Genomic DNA, 23,068 nt, shown 5'->3' on the forward strand with positions numbered 1-23,068 from the left:
TTACGTTCGTACTCGGGTCTACCGGTGGTATCTCCCCGCCACATTATGTTCGTTCGTCTTCCCCGGACCTACTGTAGGTCTCCTGGTCTATTTTCTACCTCAAATCCCGCCATCTTACAATCGTTCGTTCGAAGATGAATAAACTAAAAGCGGGGGTATAGACATTTTTTTTAGAAGCGTATTTGTAAGCCTGCCTCTTTATTATTAAATTGAATAGAATTTCAGATTTTTGTATACATTTTCTTCAGGTTAACTGAGAAAGTGAGCTATTATGTTTACAGGTTAATTTTCTAAACTACAAAAATAGTAACCGTTAGTGTTAGGGATGCTCAAATATGAAAAGTTGGACCGTGTTGATATCCAGTAGTAACACTGGTGTTATGCTAGATTTACCAATATTTTATTTTATCTTTTTTTTTATCCAATTACTCGATTAATCGCAAGATTAATCGATGGATTACTCGACTACTAAAATATTTGTTTACAACAGCCCTATATATATATATATATATATATATATATATATATATATATATATATATATATATATATATATATATAAACTTGATCATTTGTGAAAGCAAATTAAGGTGTTCAAAAATAAGATTTAAAATCAATAACCAGCTTTAAAGAAACATAAGTTGTTCTTTATTAAGGCCCTACATACCTAACAAAATACAACTATTTTAGTCTCTGCTGGATTACTAAAAGTCTAAAAAATGTTGACACAAACAGACTAGATAGTCACAGCTGAAAGAAAACAGGTGAATTATGCAAGACCATAGCTCAAAGGAAAGCCACATGAATGCCTGTGAAGTCAAATATGATGTTTGATCAAACACCAACTGTAGCTCTCCCTTCAATATCAAATATATTTCAGACACGTCTGTGTTGCTGCTGCACTGACAAGACAAACTAGATGCATAAGAAGAACCTCAGCAAAATGAAAATCGTTACATTTCACACATCTGATGACACAGACAAAACTACCCATCTGTGAAGAGAAAACACAAAGGAGGCTCTGTTGAGCACATTCAGAAGCAGAAGGTTTCTGTAGACAGCCTGAAGCTGCCGATATAACAGACAGATGCAAGGACAAATACATACAAGAGCTGAACTCACTGGACTGCAGGGCGAAGTAATGTAGGGGAAAGTGAAAGAAAAAAAGGGGGGTCAGAAAACTGAATTAGCAGGAAAAAGTACGCCTAACGTGAGTGAAATTCTTAGTTTGCCATTTGATTAAAGCTTGTGAGAAGGAAAGCAGACAGTTTAATAGGTGAGCCAGGAGACCTGTTACTGTACCTGCATCCGTTCAATCATGGCAAATAGGTCTGAGGTCTGGGGGAGAGAGTTGACACCACAAAGGCACATGGGTTTTACATTCTGTAGAGATGTTACCATACCTTCCAGACTCGTCTTACATTTCTCTGCTTAATGAATAGCCTGATGGTACATTTCCAAAAGATGAAGAATGGAAAGTTTCATCACCTCAAATTAAATTTTTGCTCTGTCTGCACTCCCTGCCCCACTTGACATAGCTCTCTACATTCACTGCCAGCATAACTCTTGAAATTGCTCCTTTACGCTTTAAGATAAACACGCTGTAAACAAGCAACTCTCGGGGAGGGAAAATGAGCCTCAAAGCACCGGGGTGCTTCTCTGTGTCGCAAAAGCCAACTGCTCCTCTGACTGTTTGCAACTGCCAAATTAGCAAATTAGCTGCTGCACATCCTGGTTCTGCCATGTGAAGCACAAAGTCACATCAATGCGTGACTGAGACACACTCCGTGCTTCTTATCATGTAGCAAACAGAAAGAAAGCAAAAATTACCTGAGACTGAAAATTAAGTTTATTTTCAGTCATGACATAATTCGTATTTAAGCTAACATGTGTCCACTTGGAGAGCTGATTCTACTCATAAGATGGAAATATTTCAATCCAGCCAAAGAGTTTTAATTACACCTCAACCCCTCACTGTTACCGATCTTATGTGTTTTGCTCAGTGTTTTGTCCAATTAGCTGAAGCACTGGTGGAGGCTGGAGTCAAAGAAAATACCCTGAGGCATGAACCTTTCATCTGCAGAGTCCACATTAAAGGTTTGTAACAGTTACAACCTGCGCAGAAGGAGCATTGCAAAGAGCACTCGCAGCAAAGGCTGCACTGTCAGTTCACCATGTAACGCAACTGGACTGCAGTGGCAAGCTGACGTTTCCACATGACAGCTTAAATTTACTGAGGGGAGCTGCAGGCCCTCCAAAACACATGCACACTGAGGCATTGGGGAGAACATCCATCTTTTCACATGAACATGTACTGCAATGTACTCTTCTGACTCATGCACGCACCTGTCACTGCCTGCAACCAGGAATGCATCCGCTCATCCGATTCTGACCTCATAAAGCCAAAGGTGCAGCCTCAAACTATTGTTGCATGTAAAAATAAACACCACCATATGATGTTCAGGGAGACCCTGCTTCTCACATGACAAACACAGGTATTAACAAATATTCTCTTTTGCTCTGTCAAGATTATTAGTAAACTCCTCTGTCTCCACAGTAAAGTGATTAGAGTTGATCTCTCAGATGGCAACTGAAGTTAAATGCCCCTCATAAATTTGCATAATTTGTTACAGGTTTCCATCAGAGCAATCCATGTACAAATGCAAACAAATTAAACGAAGAGTCTTTTATTAGGCAAAAATACAAGATAAACCAATCTACTACTTCATTTTTGTCTGAGGAAAAAAAAGTGAAACTGAAATCAATTTCGAAAGTTACGATATCTACTGAGAAAAGAGTCTAAATCTTACAAGCAAATGTTTACATTACTCACATCACTGAGGCATCGTCTCTTGAGAAAAGGCTTACTATAGGGACTGTTCAGAAGTCCCTCCAATACGGCACCCTTTCCTATCCTGAGCTCAGTCATCATTCCACAAGTACAGATGCAGGCGAGCTGACAAGACTGCGGGTGTTAATGTCACAGTCAGCCAAATGGAAAAAAGGCAAGATTGACAGTGACACTTGACAATGACGCTCTCTCAGCAAGTAAACTTGGAGAGAAAACTCGATCGCTGTCCATCAGAAACCATACACAAATGTTTGAGTCAAGAGCTTGTGCTGTAATGTGAGAATATTATTTCTCCTTCCTTCCTCTTTTCAAATAACCCCCGGTGCCACCGCCCTCCCGGTGAAACAGACACACAGCTGTTCTTTAGGAAGTAGGACAGAGGAGGAACAATGTTGCTCCCCTCCCTGTCTTCTCTGCAAATATCTTCTCTTTTTTTCATGCAATCTCTCACACAAACTTACATGTAAACTGAAAGAAACTTCTTAGTTCTCTTTTTCTTATATTACAAGATGTGACTTATTCTGTTCCTCTTTTCTTTCATTTCAGATTTCTCAAGCCATCTCATTTGGAATTTTTTTTTTTTGTCCAGAAAAAATGTCAGTGTGGGAATTTCTGAAACACGACTCACTAAAGAGATTAAAAAAAAAAAAACATTGAACACTATTGTACAGCATGGCATGTTTTATAAGATGTTGAGATGAGGAATACATCAAGTATTAGTACAATCCTGGTAAGGATTTAAATCCTATATGGTTGAAGTACAACTTTCTATTTCTTGCAAGCCATTAGAAAATTAAAATAATGTTCTTACATAACATTTTTCTATAACTTAAAAGTAATACAGTGTAAGATAACATAGGCAAGTTGAAGTTCAGGCACATTTAGACTGAAATTCCTCAGCTAAATTTTTATGTGTGACAAACATGAAACATAAAATGCTGAAATTAATCTTACTATCTTACTGGTTTTCTTTTCAAACAAAACTTCTCCACTCCTACTGCTAAAATAACATAACATATTTCAAGAAGAGTTATTAATGCTATAGATATAATTCTTTGTTTTATTTATTTCCTCTATTATGTCCTTTCTGATTTAAAAACAGCTGGATGTCATCCTGACCCCCACTGGTCCTGCAGGTAAAACACTATTATCTGCTAAGTATTTATAAGAATGTGCTTTAAAGTCTCTGAGTTGAAACATTTATCTATTTGTGTGGATGTGATGTTTTTTGCTCCTGTAACTTTTGAATGTACATCATCCACCCACATTTCTATGATATAAGGACATTATGATAATAAAGGTATCTTATTTTTTCTTCATACTGGCTTTGGTGTTTTATGTCCCCATCTGGCCATCTCTTTCTAGAATTACTACCATCTCACTTTTGCTACAGCTCTAAAATAAACATCTAATTTGCAGAATATTATGTCTTAAGTGCCATTTTGCTCTTTTTAAGTAATGTTGGGAGTCTGACAAGTTGAGTTTATGTGTTAATTATCCAGGGTTTCCTCTCTAAGCCTTCAGTGGGCTGCCTATTTTACTGACAGACACACCAACCAACACAGCTTCATGCCAAGCATACAATCATTATTTTTAAAACGGGATGCGTCAAAACTCTCCACAATAGCAGAGCAATGATTGTTTGCATTTTTGCTCTTTCCAAACGGCAAATTTTGTCCTTTTTCATTAAGGAAGGTGAATGTTTAGACCTTTCTCCCATGTCATGTAGCAATCATATCCTTCTGTCTGTCTGTGTGGCAACAGGTGATGAAAGGAAGCTTACATCATGTTGCAAATAACTGAACAAACCCTGCAGTGTCTCTGGCTAAGAAAATACAAAGCTTAAAGGCTTGGAGATCATGACTTTAATATTTGAAGCTGTGTATACAAGACACTGTATTTCAGAGAATGATGAAGCCCGATCTTTACCACAGGCACAACAGCTGTGACTATCATTTGCACATAGTCAAGACTGAGTCTGACACAAGAGCATGAGGAAGTGGGAGACAGACAAGGAAATACAATATGAAACACACAAGGGAAGAAATAAAAGACAGGCTGTTGTTCTTTGAAAGTACGGCACTTTCTGTGAAAATCTTTCCATCAGACATTTCTCAAACATCCAATATCAACACTGACCTACTTCTAAAAAAAGAAGATTGAGATGCTTTTAAGTTAGCTTCTTCTTATACTGGATGGACCTAACCAAGATGATAATCATTTTTTCAGTTTGCAAAATAAGATGAACAAAATTGTGTATTTTTCTATATAGCAGAAATGATGGGAAGTTTCTATAAAACTCATCGTAGTGGGGAGAAAAAAAAGAAAGCAACTAACAACATGAAACTTTTAAGTGGAGTCTTTTAGCAAACAGGTTAGCTGAAAGTCACACTGAAATCCTCACAGAAACATTTACGGACAAAAACTGAACACTAATTGCATACTTATTTAAGTACAGCTGTTACAAGGAGGCAAAAGAGTGGGAGACACTAATTACTGTTCAGATTCACACAGTGAACTCTGGCATTGTTTTACTTGTAAAGCATACTGATTGTTGGATTGTACTGCTGAGAACAACACTTGAGTTGGAGCTGCTGGGAAAAACAATCTCCAAGCTGTTGGTGCAATCCTACTTTTTGATGTGATCCAATGAAGCGAAATGTGCTAGAAAATACAAAAACTGACAAAAAGCAAGTGAGGAGAGTCACGATCGACTTGGCTCAACTTTGGGACCTGAAGGCCTTCTGCCTGGTAAGCTGCTCAAATGTTTGTCTAAAGAGCCTATAATAAAGAGATAATAGATGTTCTGAATGCACTATCACCTTGTAAGCCCAAGGAGTTAATGTATGCACATATATTTTAGTTTAAGTTGATTACCAGCTTTTATGATGTCTGCATCTGCATCCTTGCCAAAGAAAGAGACACAAAGTGCAACAGAGAGTGAGCCACTGTTTCTGGGTGATCAAATGGCTCATTGATTGACTGAGTAAGTGAAAGTTCTGCATATGCTACATCTGTTCGAAAATAGAAGTTATTAATATCCACGACTAGACTTTCAGTCTGCAAGCTGAGCACTAAAGCTTTGACTCCAGTAGGTTTTCACAGCCAGATCTCCATTTTAAATTCTACTCAACAGTGAGATGTTACCAAATCAATCTTCCTCCACCTTTCTTTCCCTCAAATGAAATTGTGTGGGTCACAAAGGCAAACTTAGAAAAATGAACTTCAAAGAACATCATTCAATTGGCTTAGAAGCCTCAGTTTTGGCCAGAAAAATCCATTTGTTTGGCTGGCAGAACAGACTACCCTGACCTCGCTGTGGCCACTGTGGTCTGGGCAACAACCACTGGAGTTACAGCAGTAGGGGTTTGCACAAATGATCCTCTTCAACTAATAAACACCTGAGGCAAGATTGCTGAATGTCACAGATAAGTACTCTGTATACCAAAGGAGGATAGTTCCTTCCAAAATGGCAAGAACAGTGAGTTTAGATCATAGAAGAGCGTTTGATTCCCCATCACACATCAGAGCATTCGGTAGAAAGTGGCTGTCCAAGAAATTACTGAAGTAATTGTGACAAAGGATTTTGTGAGAATGATTCATTTTTAAAGTAAGAATGATGCTGGACAAGGAGCAGTGTAGATCTTTTCAACTGTGAAATCTACAACGACAGACTACTGCACAGATCGAATTATAAACTGTTTTTCATGTTTCAAGTATGCTGTCCAGTTTGTTCAAAATAAGGAGGGCACTGTGTCTTCTAAGGTTATCTTTCTGAAGAATGCACAGAAGTAGGTCTCAGTGTGTTAAATATTTGTCCTGTTCTTTATTTTTAAATAAAGTTTTAAATTAGATGAAATCCCAGTCTATTTCTCCCTAAAGTCATCCAGTATTTTTATCCAAGTACCAGTTGGCATCACTGGAAGCAAATGTTGTACTTCCTTCAATTTTTCCCACATGAGCTGTAGAGTCAAGTAGTATGTTGCTCAGACTTAAATGAGAAAAAAATTAAAGGATGCAAAGAAACGTAAAGATACTGTTTGCATACATTTATGTCAGACACAGATAGCACAATTTAGCATTTTTGGAATGTATCAAACTGCATATTCATGAGTTACATGATGGACTGAGCACACAACCAACAACTTCAGTCAACTGTAAAATAATTAGGTACACAAGCATGATATTGCTGTGGATTTTATCAAATCCAGACAAAGTTAGAATTAATTCTAAATGTTGAAGATATATACAGAAACGGCATTCATGGTAAATTTTCAAACTGTCTGTTTCATGGATCTTAAACTCCGAACCTCAACGGTCAGTGTCTTGCAAATTTTAGATGCATCCCTGATCCGATGCTCCTGGATCTAAAAGCTGCAGGATTCTACCGTTTGATACCCAAGGTCTAGCTGTGCAGGAAAGTCAAACAATTTGACTTTATACAGCAGCTCTATATAGGTGCAATGAAACCATATTGATAGAAGTAAAACAGCTGGACAGCTGGTAAAGTTACTTAGGTTTGAAAGCTTCACCTTGACTACTGTAAACATTCTTGCAATTGTGAAGTTCAAGTTTTGTCTCATCTGATCATAAAACCTTTTGGCTTTACTTTGGCCATCTGCAAATTCCAGTAAATTAGCCTTAATGTTAGTTATTTTAAGCCAGTGAGAGACGGAAATAATGGGATGTCTCTATTGGTATGTTTGAGGTAGGAAAAACTGCTGCACATCTATATTTGTCCCATGAGCCAGTGATAGAGGGCACATACTCTTCTGTCAGGCACCACACCAGCCTGCCAATGAGAGTTACTGCATCACTGATACTGATGCACTGGGGGCATCGAAGGCCTTTCACCTGGGGCCAAGACTTGAAGGATATGATGAGCCAAAAACATGGAGGAAAGCAGTGGGGATTCAAAATGCACAGATGGAAAGAGTGTAAGGCAGGCTAATAATGCAACTATTGCTTTTGAGACTGGGGTTATTTGGGGTAACAAAACCACTTTATGACTCGTGCAAATATTTTGACTCATCACTCATTCAAAATGTCATTGTCAGAATTTTTATAATTTTTTTCAAAATGCACATTTACACTTTAAACATTTCAGAGGTTGAAAAATAGAACTCAGGAGTAAGCAGTGGATTTTCACATATGGTTACCAGAGACACTCCATCTGAGATTACTAACCTGAAATAAAGGTCAGTCAGGTCAGTCCAGCACAGTCATGGTCATTAAAACAGGTATTTCAAAATTTGGCAACAGGGGAAGGTTCCAACTCTTGTTTGAAAGTGACATTAGCATCTCCATTGTCAGCAGAGGGAAGGAAGTAAGAAGCGCTGTAAAGTTTCCTGGTAGATTTCTGTGACTTGAAACACATCAGATTAACATCTATCGACTCTGAAAGCTTTGCAGTTGACATCAAACATCTTGGGTTCTGTGCCTCTCCACTCTTTTTGTATGTATGGATTTTTATTTCATCTGAAAGGAAGACTTTGGACTTCTGAGAAAAAGTTCACTCTTTTCTTTTCTCCTTATTAGTTTAAGTAAGATGCTTCTGATGCTGTCTGCGGCTCATGAAAGGCTTAACTGAGGGAATGAGACTGCCATAAGCCCATAAAATATCTATGTGGTGACTCTTGAGGCCCTTACTTGGAAAAACACACTTCAAAAGATGATTCAATCTCATCTAGATTTTTGAATGAACTATTCTCCATCATCCTCTCAAAATTGTAGTTCTTCCTGCTGCTTTTTCACCTTTATCTACCACATTTTTCCCTCCACTAAACATTCTATTAATACATGTAAATTAAGGGCCTCTGTGAACAACCAACTTCTTTAACACTGACATTTAGTGGCTCACCTTCCTTGTGGAAGGCATCAATGATAAGTCTAATACTCAGTCTCCTCATGATTTTGAAGATAACAATACGACCAAAACAAAAACATTTAGGAAGTAAAACTCTTGGTCATATGTCTAGTTTCCTGAGAAGTTTGGTGTTTCTATTAGCTGTGAGCCACCATGGAAATTCCTAAAAATAAAATAAATATATGACTATGTTTTGAGTGCAATTACAGATGGAATCAATGATATTCTATTTTATATTGAAATGTGCCTGTTTAAAAGCTGGTTTGAAGTTTTGCAAAATTTAGTTCAGCACTTCCGCATAAGTCTGTTATGTAACACTGCCTTCATGGACAGCCGTTTATTCAGAAATAGTTCCTCTCTGATGGACTTAACTCTTTGCAGTTCAGCCAATCAGAGAATGCTGTAACTACTGAGAGCCAATCAGCTTAGCTGCTGTCAAACTTGAAAGCTGTCCACTGCTGTCAGCTGTCACTGCCATGTCAGAATGATGCAGGCAGCTCCACCTTGTCCATCTCTGTTGTCATCAGAGCCAGCTGTCCTTTCACGAGGCAACAGGGTTCACGCACCCTGCTTCACATTTTAACCATCTTCCCTCAACCTGATGCATCTCTGACTCATCCAGCAAAATGATGAATTAAGGCACTCAAATGTCAGCTTTAGAGTCCTTGTTTCTTAGTGGCTTAATGCGACTATAGACAAAATGTTCCAGGGATGAGGAATGTAAAGAAAAGATAACAGGGAGTTAAAGACGCGTGTTACCTTTACTGACGAGAAACGAGGAAACAGAGGGTGGGACTGTGGCAGTAAGGGATTTATTTCATCAGATATTCGGGGAATCCTTCCATCTTGTTTCCTGTGAGTCAGAGAGGATCGAGGGGCGGGGATGAGAAAAGGGACAGAGACATTACTGAAAAGTTTTATTTATGCAATAAGAGCGTGGGGAAGACAGACAATGAAACCCAAATGAGTCATGACACCTAATGTAGACCTTCCGAAGTCTCTGAATAGAGCCGGTGTTGTGCCACAATACTTCTTTCCTCAAAGCTTTCGCAAAACATCATTCCTGTTTTACATAGTTTTTGCCTTTGCTGCATTTTGATCTAAGTTTTTTTTTCCTTTATTGAACAAAACTGTACAGAACAGACAGGATTTTCAATAAAGAACAGTACATCAAAAGCGATTACAATATATAATGCATAAAGAGTCCATTGTGAAAAAAATCACAGGATAAATTCAAGGAAGTAGAAATATGTATTTTAAGGAAATGAAATACAGTAATACAAAATATGTGAATCTAGGAGAAAATATACAAACAAACAAACCAAATAAATGACTAAAAGAAAAAAATAAGTTTGGTAAAGTATTCTTTGTAATTTGAAAGGAACATATTGCTCTTTTATTATTAATCAATGTGAGGAATTCAATCAGAGATTTCAGTTCTGACAAAAAATGAGTAATATTAGGTATCAAGTTTGGAAACTTTTATTTGGGAATGAATAAAAATTGTATATATGATGATAAAATTACACATATTTTCAGAGTTACTTTCAGAGTTACTGTAAAAGCAGATAGAATCCATCAGTCACAATGTGCATTCATTTTTATTTGAAGAAAAAATGAGATTCAAGGTCACTCCAAATTTTTTGGGAGATCTTCACAACTTAGAAATCAAATGTGACGTCCCGACCGGAGGTTAAAAGTGCTATTAAGAATAAATGTCGTGAAACTGCTGCAATAGAGAGGAATGCGATGAAGTCCAGACACCAGGAAGAACAGAGAAAATTGGTAGAAGAAAGGACCCTCAGCTCTCCTGTGCTCACCTGCAGCTGTCTCCACTTTTCCTCTGCTCTCTCAGCCCATACTCTGCTCCGTTTGATTGGACTGAATTACCAGTGTGACTAGGATTCTGGTCGCATTACACGACTTCACGCTTCGTCTCACACAACAGTCAGTCACTGGAGGTGGCAGCCCTTCTGTGCTGCATCCTGTTCACAAACCTGTAGCAGCGGGCACCTCTAAACAAAAGTATAACGATACAATCTGATTTCTTGGTGAGAAAGGAGTGAGAATTGAGAGGGGGTAGAAGTGTGCTCTCATCATCACATATTTCCCTCACTCTGCCATTTTGGTTGAAACCATTGTGGTTCAAAGGCAGCAAAGCTGAAATAAGATCCATTACACACAATCTCTTGTCTGCAACACAGTCCATTAATAGATATCAGACTTCCCTCCATTACACTTGAGGAGGATCTATAAGTCTGAGTAAACAGAGCTCCACTCCCCTGACATCAGACCGCTGAACTGGACTGAGGTTAGAAAATCTATTACGAATGAAGCTCTTTGTAACCTTTAATCTCTGCTGAATGACTGAAAACAGTTAGACTGCTGGACTCTCAAAAACATACATTTAAAGTTTGTCCTTTGTTTCTCATATTACCATGTATCACAGTGGGGAAAAAAAGTCAAACACCACATACCGACACTGACTGCACATTGTGTTGTGTACAACAGCAGATGTAAAAAGGAAAAAAGGCAACTGATCTGACTTGATCTTTTACAACTTTCTAATGGGAAGACTCATTTATCTACATAGTCTACATAGTGTCTGTCAGGCAGCCTTCCTTCCCGTATCTATCTGTTTAAATCTTAATTGATTTATGAATTTAAGCCTTGCTTTTGTTGTTGAAAGTTGAAACTAATTCAGTGAATTAGGCCTCACCGTCTGTCTTGGTCACAACAGCATTTTCTGGGATTCAATATCTGAATCTTTTGGAGACTGTATGACATTCTGTGATTGTAGTTCAAGACTTTTGTCTGAATCGTTTTCCAATTGTCCTCTGATCTGTGTTTGCTGTCTGTGTACAGATTAGAAATGTGAGGACTGTGATTAATTATTAAGTGTGGACCTGCTTCTGTTTCTACACTGCTCAAAAAAATAAAGGGAACACTCAAATAACACATCCTAGATCTGAATGAATGAAATATTCTCATTGAATACTTTGTTCTGTACAAAGTTGAATGTGCTGACAACAAAATCACACAAAAATCATCAATGGAAATCAAATTTATTAACCAATGGAGGCCTGGATTTGGAGCCACACACAAAATTAAAGTTAAATGTTCCCTTTATTTTTTTGAGCAGTATATAAATGTTTAAGGGTTGATGTTTCTGATTGCTACAACTAACTTAATTGCCAAACCATTGTGCAATCTGTAACCTGTAACAGCATAAAGATACATGTTTTGCTAGTTAGTTACCGTATGCCTTTAAAATCTTTTAAATAGGCATACCCATGTGGACAGAATAGAATAGAATAAAATACAAAAATCCTTTTTTGCCCATTGGTGTACCAGCAACCAAGCGAAATAAATGGGAGGGAGCAGATTCACTCAAATACAAAAATGCATGCTGAGAATATGAGACTGTAAAATAAGTGCATGTTTACCACATAATGCTAAAGCAGCATTTGAAAGTGTTAACCGGTTTGTAAAAAATATTCTTAAATCACCACATTGAAGTTCAAAGCAGATAGCCATAAATTTACAAAAATGCTAAAATGTAAAAGTGACAGAAAACAGAAATATCCACATTATTTTCCGAGAAATGAAGACTTTTACTTTTGCGTGAATTTGTTGAGACATACGGCCAACATGAGAGTATAAGAAAAATTAAAGAATACACTATAATTTTGAAAAGTGTGTTTGAAACAACACAACATGTGCAAAGAAATCTTCATATATTTGTTCCATTTGTAGATGTTTGATGGGATAATAGTTCTGAAATTCCATCCACTTTGCGTGAATGTAGTTCATATCATAAAAGTGGAAACCAAGCAGGGACTAAGTTCTATACACCCTGTTTCAGGACGTATGATAAATAAATAAATAAATAAATAATAAAAGAAAAAAAAAACAATAAGGAACATTTAGATGAGCTACATTTAGAGAATCATAGAGAGCAAAAGACATGCAATCAAATACCATCACCCCCACAAATCCTGCACTGATGGTTTTATGTGAAAAAGGGCTTTTCTCAATTATCTGCCTCTCTGGAGGCAGAGAAGTTCACTGGTGTGGCAGATTAACTATTACCGTGAAAATGATGTGGATAAGAGCATAAAAAGGACAGATGCAGTTAGTAGGAGGTGTAGACCCCAGTACCACTTATTTAGCTGAGTTAAAGAATACGAGTTGCCCTGTCCTTTAGCTGCTTCCTCATTATCTAAGGTGAAAAGTGTTTTTGCCAATTATACGTAACTTATTCTTTGCTGACTTGAGCATTAAGAGTAAACTCAGCGCTAAAACCTACAAAACAAGTTTTGTTTCTGCCAAATGAAAAGGATGTTATATTCTAACTAATAACGCACAGAGAATTATCCACTGAATGGTCTGAGTGCATCATTTCTACCAATAGTTTGTTTTACTCCTACATTTATCTTCCAATCAGACATTTGTTTTTTTCTATTCTACACACACGATTTGAAGCTTTTTTCTCCTCTCAGTTTTTTTTTCTCTTTTTACAGCTGCAGTTGTGTTAATGTGTTTGTTTCCTAGCAACATGATGAAGCCCCTGAATCAATGAGAAATAATCCCAAAATCACAAATTGCAGCATGACTGCTTGCATGGAATTAGACAGAAAACCAGATCCATTATACAACATGTGAGTCATGTTAAAGGTAAATTAGATCTTTGGGATAACAATTTCTTTTATATTAATAAATAGGGTGAAAAATTTATGATTTTAATTCTAACTACAATTTGCACTCTGACCGAAAATGGAGCTTTATGCAAGATGAGCCAAGAATATTACAAAATATAAACCATTTTCCTATTCAGTGCCTCACCAAAGTATTCACATTCATTTAACTTTTCACATTTTGGTAAGTTTCAACTATGATCTTCAGGATTTTATTGGGATTTTACAAGAGTTACTCTCTACAGCAGTGGTTCAGAGCTGCAAGTTGCTATTAATAATTTGGCAAAAAAAGTGCAGAACCAAAACTTAAAACAATATACATCTATTTTTCTTCTATTTTCTTGCATAAGATGAATGACAAAAGTATCAGTAATATTTATGATTTTTTTTCTCATCAAGTTGGAAAGTAAGCAGGTTTTCTGTTTAAATTATCTCTTACAAACATCAACACCTCATAGAAGAGAATGTATCAATCCTCTTTTTGTAAATATGTTATGTTTTTCTTAGTTTTAAAACCTAAAAACAGAAACAAAATGGTGGTTGTTTAAAAGCGACCACAAATTTTCTATCAGATATTCACTAAAAAAAGTTTAAGTTGTCTTTTCACAAAAGGTTATGCAACATTTATGGCTCTTTATTTATTTATTAAATGTTTTATACAGGAAATTAATAGTTGAAATTTATTTAGCTGGCTCTCGAGCAACCATGGACCACTTGGTTACTTCTCTGTCTCCCACTGTCCAGTCACTTCAAGGGGACTTCTCTGCTGTTTTCAGGATGCCCAAACCTCTGCATATTGGTTAGTTAGTAAAACTGAACAGACCACATCATTTGTTCTATGGTGATAAAACCCAGTGCAGAATAAAAGAGCAAATTCTACAGACTAAATCAAAGCTAAATTTAGACCTTGAAGCATTTTTATTTTGATAGCTTTTCATTTACAATGTTTTCTTCAGGTAATCTCCTGATTTTCTGCTCATTCATGGTGGCTAGAATGTTTCTCAAATGGACACAAGGCAGTCTGAAATTAAATCCACCAATTAATCCTGTGTTTACCAGTAGCAGTCTCTATGGAGTGTGTGGCTCATGAAGTCTGAGAAGAATTTCTGCAATCCAATCATGTTGAAGGCCAAGTTGTACCTCTAAATACCAACATGTTTCAGTAAAATGGATTTAAACATTTCAGGATGAGAAAATGTGTCTGCAGAGTACACAAAAGATCAGAGTAAATAGAAACAGATGATAGGTCAACAACATAGCTTGCTATCCAAGTAAATTTTCTCTGAGGGCATGCAGAACATAAAACCTTTGGACTGAAGACTAAATAAAACCTTTGATATCCATAGACAAACTGTCATGTATTGAATAAAGCTCATCTGAAATATACCGAACAAGCGCCAATGTGCAAAACAATTTATTGTTATGTTTAGCTTTGTGTCGTCACTTATGCAATCAAGCAAGTATTAGGATTAATCACAAGCATGAAACATATTTTAGGAAATATTTCAGTATTTCATATTGATAAAAAATTTAAAATTGTTCAAATTAATGCTAAGGGTAAATCCAGCAGGCTCTTTGGCAGTTAGACAATGGCTGCTCCAAAATCCTTCTGACCTCAAGCTTAATGTTGGCTGTGTGTCCAGCTGAACAATGCACTGGTTACTTTGGCAATGAAAGTTAGCTAAAAATCCTGTTGGCCGAGTCAGACATCATCTTGTCAAATGTTGCTATTATGGGCTTTCCAAATAACAGAATAACACGGTCTGTTGCAGCTGATCTAATGGGCTTATATACATTTCCCCATTAGCATGAAGATCTTGAGTGACATAGATTAACAGAGAGATAAGAAAAACAACCTTTTGTTCTGCATTTCCAGTGCCTTCCATAATTTTTGATGCTTTCCACATTTTGCTATATTACATCCACAAATTTCCTGTGTGGGTTTTTAGGAAATAAACCAACACAGAGAACAGAATAATTGCAAAGGGAAAGGAAAATGACATATGCATCTTAAAAATGTGCTACAAAAAAAAAAAAAACTAAAATATGAAGCATGTATTTGTACTAAGTACTCTCATATCTCAAACAGAACTCTTTTGAAGAGCGAGAATTCCTGTTTTTGTATGTCTCAAACATCTATCCATTTTCTATGCCTGTGTAATGCTTGCAAGGTCGTAGGAAGGATGGTTCATATCTCCAGGAATCAATCGGTGAGAGGCGGGGTACACCCAGGACAGGTCAGTACTTTATCAAGCAGCTGCCAGAACATGCCATAATTTATACATGCAATCAGTGGACATGCAGATTGTAAACGTGGCTAAGATAACAAGCATTAAGATTATGTTTGGTTAATTGTTGAAAGGTGTGGTAGATCTGCCACAACTTTAAAACCACTTGCCTAATATCATGGTGGCCACCATAGTTTTTGGCTTGTCGTTCAGTGAAAACTGAATCTCTGGAGATGTTTGACGAAGGCCAACAGGATCACACTTGCTTTACTCATGTTAGTTAAACTGTGACTGTTTTATAAAATGAGGAGATTAAATCATCTGAGAAGAAAGGTGCTCAAGAAGTTCAACTTTGAAGGCAATGACTTCAATCATTTTGTTTGTGTGTGATCTCTTTCACTTCCAGAAAACATCAATTGTTGATGCAAGTTCTAAGATTTAGTTTTTTAAGGATCCAATACAAAAATGGACTTTCAATGATGGAGTGTACAACTTTTTCTGAAGGAAAAGCTGCAAGTCCATCTAATGAGAAGGCCAGTCTACCAACCAAGCTGACCGAAGTGTGGATGCATATCTGCTCTGTTCCTTCCTGTATATTGATTCACTGTTGTGTCTCCAGTCTAGCCTGTTGTTCAGCTGAACACCAAAATATTTATATTCCTCCACAACCTCCACTTCTTCTCCCATGATGGAAACAGTCTGTTTCTCTGGAAATCTACAATATTCTCCATTGCTTTGTTCACATTTAAGATAAAACAGTTGTTCCCAGTCTACAAACCATTCACAAAGCGCTACACCAGCTGTTCTCAGCTTTTTCTCCATCTCCCATACACTTAACTTGACTGCAGATGTTACATATTATTTTCTGTAAGTCTGCTGTGAACAGTGCAATCTCATTTGTCGTCATTTGTTGCAGCAGCAGCATCAGAACCCCGGACTTAAAACTTTGAACTTGAATTGAAATGAATTTACACTTCCAACTTGATGAATAACAGTTATACCTGCAAGAAAAAGACACCTGTGTGTCTTTTTTACCAGCTCCATAGGAAAATCTGTCTTAAGACCTCTATTCTGATGTTGAGGTCAATGTCTAATTTAAAGTCTGATGCACTAATGTAAGCAAAGATGATTGCAAGAACCGTCTTGTCGCTTGGGTGTCCAGGAATGTAACAAATGCTGCTCATCTTCTGTGCTGTTTGACATCTTATCCAAAGAAAGTCACTACATCATTTAATTCATTTAAAACTGATAACAATGCAGAAAAAATTTGACTGGCTGTGTACGACATGTAATAACAATGTCCTGTCTTCCTCACCATCTGTGGACTAAGGAGATTCTTCCAACTCATTATGAGGAAATGTTTTGTGTTCCCATGAACCACAAACTGATGTTTTAGGTCATACTTCAAAAACTGTAGGTTTGGCAAAAAACAACAAAGAGAAGCAAGAAAAAAAGGTTTTGGGAATGTTCAATGCAGAATCAACAAGTAAGCATGACTAAATCTGTGTGCATATGATGTTCTCATTATCTAATAGCTTCCAAGAATTTATGTGACGTGACATGCAGAAATTAGTTTTAGTTTGGATGCATACATTTTCACAACCAGGTTACAGTGGACCCTCAATATTTGCAGGGGTTACGTACTATAAACGCTGCAACTACCTAAAATCTGCAAATACTCAAATATTTGAGAGGCCCTCTAAAAATGCCTAGAACTGCCTATTTTAATAGTTCAAACATCAAATATACCTTAACATAAATCATTACTAACATTGGAAAATATGTTGGCGCTGTCGCAGATGTAAACATTCCTGCTCTTTCTTATCTTTGCCCTTGGGATACAGTGAATCAGTTACAGAGAAATAAGGGCCGCTTCAGGATTGGCTGGTTTACAAACACCTGCCAATAGTGTGTCAAGTAGCATTGTCCCTAAGTATTTGTTTCCCAAGCTGCATTTTAATTCAAATATTTCAGATATGTTCAACAATAAAATCTGAAAATAGGCACATTTTTCAAGAATAATGTTCCACAGAAATATCCACAAATTGGTGAATCCTTGAATACTGAACAGTAAATAAGCCGGATTCACTTTATCTCAGCTTTTATACTCTTTTTGTCCTTCTAACAGATTTCTTTGCTTTTCTGTTTAATTGCAAAGGATAAATGTCACACTATCCTGTGAAATTCTATCAAAAACTTTTTTGTTGCAGAAGTTTCAGAATTTTCTTTTGTGGTTTTGTTTTTTTTTTTTAAATCACAAAAACTGAAATGTTAACGAGTCACTACACATTTGAAAGTATAATGTTGTAATAACATTTCTTGTTGTTTGTCGTTACAAGCAACATCTGAGTCAATGCTACCACCAACTGGGAAACATTGCAACAGGAAAACTTGGGTCATACACTTATTATAAGGTGTGAATTGCCAGTGGAGGTCCTGATAACATGTTTTTCTCATTGCAGTATTTGAAAAAGGAAATGGGTTTCCAATGCAAATGACTCTACAAAAACACCAAAATCAACACACCTATCACCCGCACCACAGGGGGAAACAGCAATTTGCTTCCTGTCTTAATTTGAGAACATGATTGCTGCCCGCGTTTTTGGAGTATTTCGCTAAAAATCCAAGGTTGTTGCCATTGTAACCCACATAAAATGTGGATGCCTCTTTAAGAAACAGAGGTTAGGGAAGCTAGGTGGTCTACCTAGCCAATAGGAAGCTTAGTTTCCAGTGAGTTTAGACCAATCAGAATTCAGACTGCCGCTGCAAGACCCGCCCTTCCGCAGCATTGAGTGTGTAAGCGAGAGAGATCCGGAAACGATTAAGCTGGGCAGCGTGAGAGTCTCTGTTTTAAAACAGTTATATAACTAAACAAACGCTTTCCCAGATCATCCGACTTCTAAGCTGGATGCGTGAAGTGGAAAGAAAAAGGAAAAGGAAAGACAAGTTAACTTTTTCTGCTGAACACCGTTAGAGCTGACTCGTTAGCTCTAACGGCCAACGGCTACTAGTTTAGCCCTAACGGCTACTAGGCTGACGGTTTAAGTTCATGTTCCCCGTTCAGTTGAAGGTAAAACCTAATTTATATTATATTCTTACTTTGTTCACAATTAAAGCTCATATTATCAAGGTTAAAGCAAGAAAAATATGCCTTATTACACTATCTAGTGCCTCACGGGTCCGGACTGAGAGCCACCATATTGTTGTCCCTAACGTGTCGCATTGAGATCGGTGAGCATATTCTGTGCCTTTCATTTGGGTTTTTGTTCTGTTTATCACATTTTTGTTGAATAATATTGTTTATCTGAACTATTTGATTATTAAAATGTAAACTTTTACTGATTTTGGATAAAATGTAATGTTTAATATTGTTTGAAGAAATGCTTTTGTAATTTACAGTAATTGATGTCAAATATATAGAAACATGATTTAAGGATTAAAGCTAGAACAGCTTAATAAAATCCTATGATTCTGCTGGTCCTGTCTGTTGACAGGTCAGGTTTTTTTGTTTATGCTGGATTGTTCCTGAGGTGGATTCCTCCTGTGACTTTGATGGCGAGCCTTCCCACCTGGACTTGGAGGGAGCTGGATTCCTGGATTCCTTCTTTCCCATTTGGAGTCCTGCTGCACCCCGCGGTGTGGTAGGCCGGTACCACTCACATCTTCACACACAGTTGGTTATGAGTGAGACCACTGACTGACATTTTTCTTTTTATTGTTTAATCCTGGAATTTCTGATCTCACCTTTTGGACTGGTTTTTATTTGGTACTTTGTAACAAACTGCTGTGTAGGAAATTCTCCTCATGTGAATGGTGTTGAGCTGAACCTAATTGGAACTGGAATTGATTGATCTGTTGCCTATTACGATTTAGAATTCAGATTACCAGGGTGCACCCAAAAGATTCAAAACTGAGAACTAGCACTTGGCCAAGTATTTGTATTATTTTTTTTTGTATTTTATTGTGTGTAATTTTATTTTCATAATTGTGTGTCTTGTATAACTGTTTGTTAATTTCATGGTTTATGTCACTAAAGCCAGTTGTTTTTTTTAAAATTCATTTAACTGCCTTTGTGTGTCATTTAAACACCCCACTATGCTCCGATAGTCGAACCTATTGGCCCATTCATCTAATATATAAAATACCCTTCTCATCTGTGTTACAGAAGAAGCTTTGGCGAGCGCAGCCAGGAGCTAGAGTGTGTGTTTAAGTGTCAGACATCTTACCCCTGTTGTTCGCACGTCCCAAGTACTTTTTCTGAAAAGAAAAATGGATGTGGTACTCCGGGAATCCGTACAAATTTCCCATTCTGTGGTTGTTAGTGGTTTAACAGGGTCAGAGACAGATGAGGAAGTGTCCACCTTTCTCCAGAAGTATGGGTCCATTAATCGTTACATTCGCTTAGATGATCCTAAGTCAGATTTCCATAAAAACATGATTATTGAGTTTTCACATGAGACTGCCATGCAGACATTAGAGCCATTGTTGCCTCTTCAGCTTCCAAGCACGACTCAAGCAGGCATTGTGTATGAGTTAAAGGCTTTAGGAAGTGTCTACACATTAGATGCCAGAAGCAAAGCTACTAAGATGTACATGGAACAGCTCTCTGAAATTGCCAGGCTGAGTGGAAATTCATTAGGGGAAATGTTGAAGGAGGAACTTAAAAATCTGGTTTCATCTGCAGAAAGTATTTTTGCCCAATCACCTGAGACTGATCCAGAATCCTCAGCTTCACAGAGTCCAACCCCACGAAAAGACTCAACTAGCCAAAGAGATGTTTCATCTTCTGAAAACCCTCAACCAGTGACGCCTACCAAATCCACGATTTTGACACCGGCAAGTGATCCAAGTGAGCCTTATATCCCTTCCATTTCCAGTAAAAACCTGATTGATCTCAACCCCCCACAGACTTTTTCTGTTTCATCTGAATCCACCGCTATGCCCCTAATCGATGTTAACCCACCTGCAGTTCAGCGAGTGGTGGTTGAGCATGTGGTGCGCAGCAATGATAACTCACCCCAGTTTGCTTCACCCAGTAGACTCAGAGCTTTTTCAGGCAAGAGTCCACGTCCAACCCATGAAGCAGATTATGATACATGGCGTGCAAGTGTTGAAATTCTTGTCAGAGACCCATCTGTGTCAGACTTGCATTGCACACATCGTATATTAGACAGTCTTCTTCCTCCTGCTTCTGAAATGATCAAACATTTGAGCCCACAGTCTAGTCCCTCAACTTATCTCAAGTTGCTTGACTCCGCTTACGGTACAGTTGAAGATGGTGACGAGCTTTATGCTAGGTTCATGAGCACGTTCCAGAATGATGGAGAGCTACCTTCTGTTTTCCTGCAGAGACTGCACACTGCTCTAAGCAAAACAATGAGACGTGGTGGTGTATCCGCTCATGAGTTTGACCAACAGCTTTTAAAGCAATTCTGTAGAGGTTGTTGGGAAAATGCTTTAATAGTCGATCTTCAGTTGGAACAAAAGAAAGAAAAACCACCTACCTTTGCAGAATTGTTGCTCCTTCTTAGGACAGAAGAAGATAAACAGGCTGCAAAAATGACTCGCATGCGACAGCATTTTGGCCATGCTAAGTCTGGCCATAACCCCAGCAGGCAGCGTGCCATGTCACAAGTACATATTGCACATGACACAATTGATTTGATAAATAAAACCGATTTTGAGATGCTCAAGCAACAAATTGCTGACCTCAGCATTCAGGTGAAGAGCATGGTGTCCGCGGGCCAAAAGCCAAAACAACCTAAGGAACAAAAAGCAAAGTCTGTTCCTCTAAGTGTCACACATGAAGCCCATGTGGTGAAACCAAAAACAGCCCATCAGCATCCCTCCACATTTAAAGCAAATGGCAGACCACGTCCCTGGTACTGTTTCCAATGTGGAGAGGATGGCCATGTTGTTTCAGTTTGTGATAAAGCACCAAATCCTTCCCTAGTAGCAGCTAAGAAAAAACAGCTAAAAGAAAAGCAGGCTGCTTGGGAAGCCTCTAATGCTTCTCAGAGTGAGACACATTTAAACTAGTGTCAGCTCCCATAGAGGGACGTATGGGAGCAAAGTTACAAAACTCCAGTCCCAAAACCATGAAATCTGTTGTCAAGAGTGTTGAGGTAGAAGGGTCAAAATTACCACATGGCCTTGTGGGAACTAAAACCACAGCTCAAGTATCCATTGCAGGGAAAGACACAAACTGTCTACTGGACACAGGTTCACAAGTCACAACTGTGCCCCAGTCCTTTTATGAAAAACACCTTTCTGATCTGACCATTCATTCTTTAAATGATTTGCTTGAAGTGGAGGGTGCTAATGGCCAGTTTGTTCCCTATTTAGGATATGTTGAGCTTACCATCACCTTTCCTAAAGAGTTTGTTGGCTCTGATATTGAAATTAATACTTTGGCCTTGATTATTCCACACCTCCGCTCTACAGCCCATGAACAGGTGCTTATAGGCACAAACACACTTGACGTTCTTTATGCTGATTACCAGAAACTTTCACCTTTTCAGCCTTTGATGAATGGATATCAGGCTGTTCTCAAAATACTTGAGATACGACAAAGGGAGTCTAACCACAGCCTTGGTTGTGCAAAACTAATAGACAAGCTGCCTAAAGTTGTTCCTGCAAGACAGACCACTGTCGTTGAGGCTTCTGTTCATGTTGATCGTTTCAACATTCAAAGAGATGTCATTATTGAGCAACCATCAGCTTCTGCTCTACCGAATGGGTTGCTGGTTTCAGCGATTGCAGTAACTTTACCAAGCAAGCGCTCATGTCATCTTCCTGTCGTACTGAGAAATGACACCAATCATGACATTGTCATTCCCCCCAAAACTATTGTGGCAGATGTTAATGCTGTAGTACAAGTGTTACACAAAGAACATGTCGCCAGTGAGCCAGACTGTTCTCAGTCTCCAGCAAAGTCTTTCCGAGAGCTAAGCTTTGATTTTGGAGATTCACCCTTATCCACTGAATGGAGAGACCGAATAACAAAAATGTTGAACACCATGCCAAACGTTTTCTCTCAGAATGACCTGGATTTTGGCCATACTGATAAGGTAAAACACAGAATCAAGCTCAGTGATGAGACGCCTTTTAAGCAAAGAGCCCGCCCGATACACCCCAATGATGTGGATGCTGTGAGACAACATCTACAGGAACTCCTAGATTCTGGAGTCATCCGGGAATCTGAGTCCCCATTCGCTTCCCCAATCGTTGTGGTTCGCAAAAAGAATGGTTCTGTTCGTCTGTGTGTAGATTACAGAAAGCTGAATCTACAGACCATTAAAGACGCCTACGCTCTTCCAAAACTGGAAGATGCTTTCACTGCACTTGCTGGTTCTAAGTGGTTCTCCGTCCTAGACCTCAAGTCAGGTTACTACCAGGTCGAAATGGAAGAAGCAGACAAGTATAA

At 38.0% G+C, this 23,068-nt stretch overlaps 1 protein-coding gene and 1 long non-coding RNA gene across 5 annotated transcripts in view; one reads left to right on the top strand and one right to left on the bottom strand.

Annotated features, from left to right (window-relative positions):
- The window catches only part of rap1gapb (RAP1 GTPase activating protein b), an 85,161-nt gene that overhangs the window by 26,214 nt on the left and 35,879 nt on the right, over nt 1-23,068 (bottom strand). For all 4 annotated transcript variants that reach the window (XM_088005792.1, XM_088005795.1, XM_088005793.1 and 1 more), the window contains exon 3: nt 9,477-9,570. In XM_088005792.1, the coding sequence (XP_087861918.1) occupies nt 9,477-9,570 (94 nt within the window). The remainder of the gene's footprint in view (nt 1-9,476; nt 9,571-23,068) is intronic.
- Nucleotides 18,409-19,701, top strand: LOC106926615 (uncharacterized). Its single transcript, XR_015762886.1, has 3 exons — nt 18,409-18,712; nt 18,811-18,873; nt 19,137-19,701. It is a non-coding gene; the product is annotated as an uncharacterized LOC106926615 (long non-coding RNA).

Source organism: Poecilia mexicana, unplaced genomic scaffold (assembly GCF_051168715.1).
Source record: "Poecilia mexicana isolate PSO_F unplaced genomic scaffold, ASM5116871v1 scaffold_5, whole genome shotgun sequence".
In the NCBI taxonomy this organism is placed as follows: domain Eukaryota; kingdom Metazoa; phylum Chordata; class Actinopteri; order Cyprinodontiformes; family Poeciliidae; genus Poecilia; species Poecilia mexicana.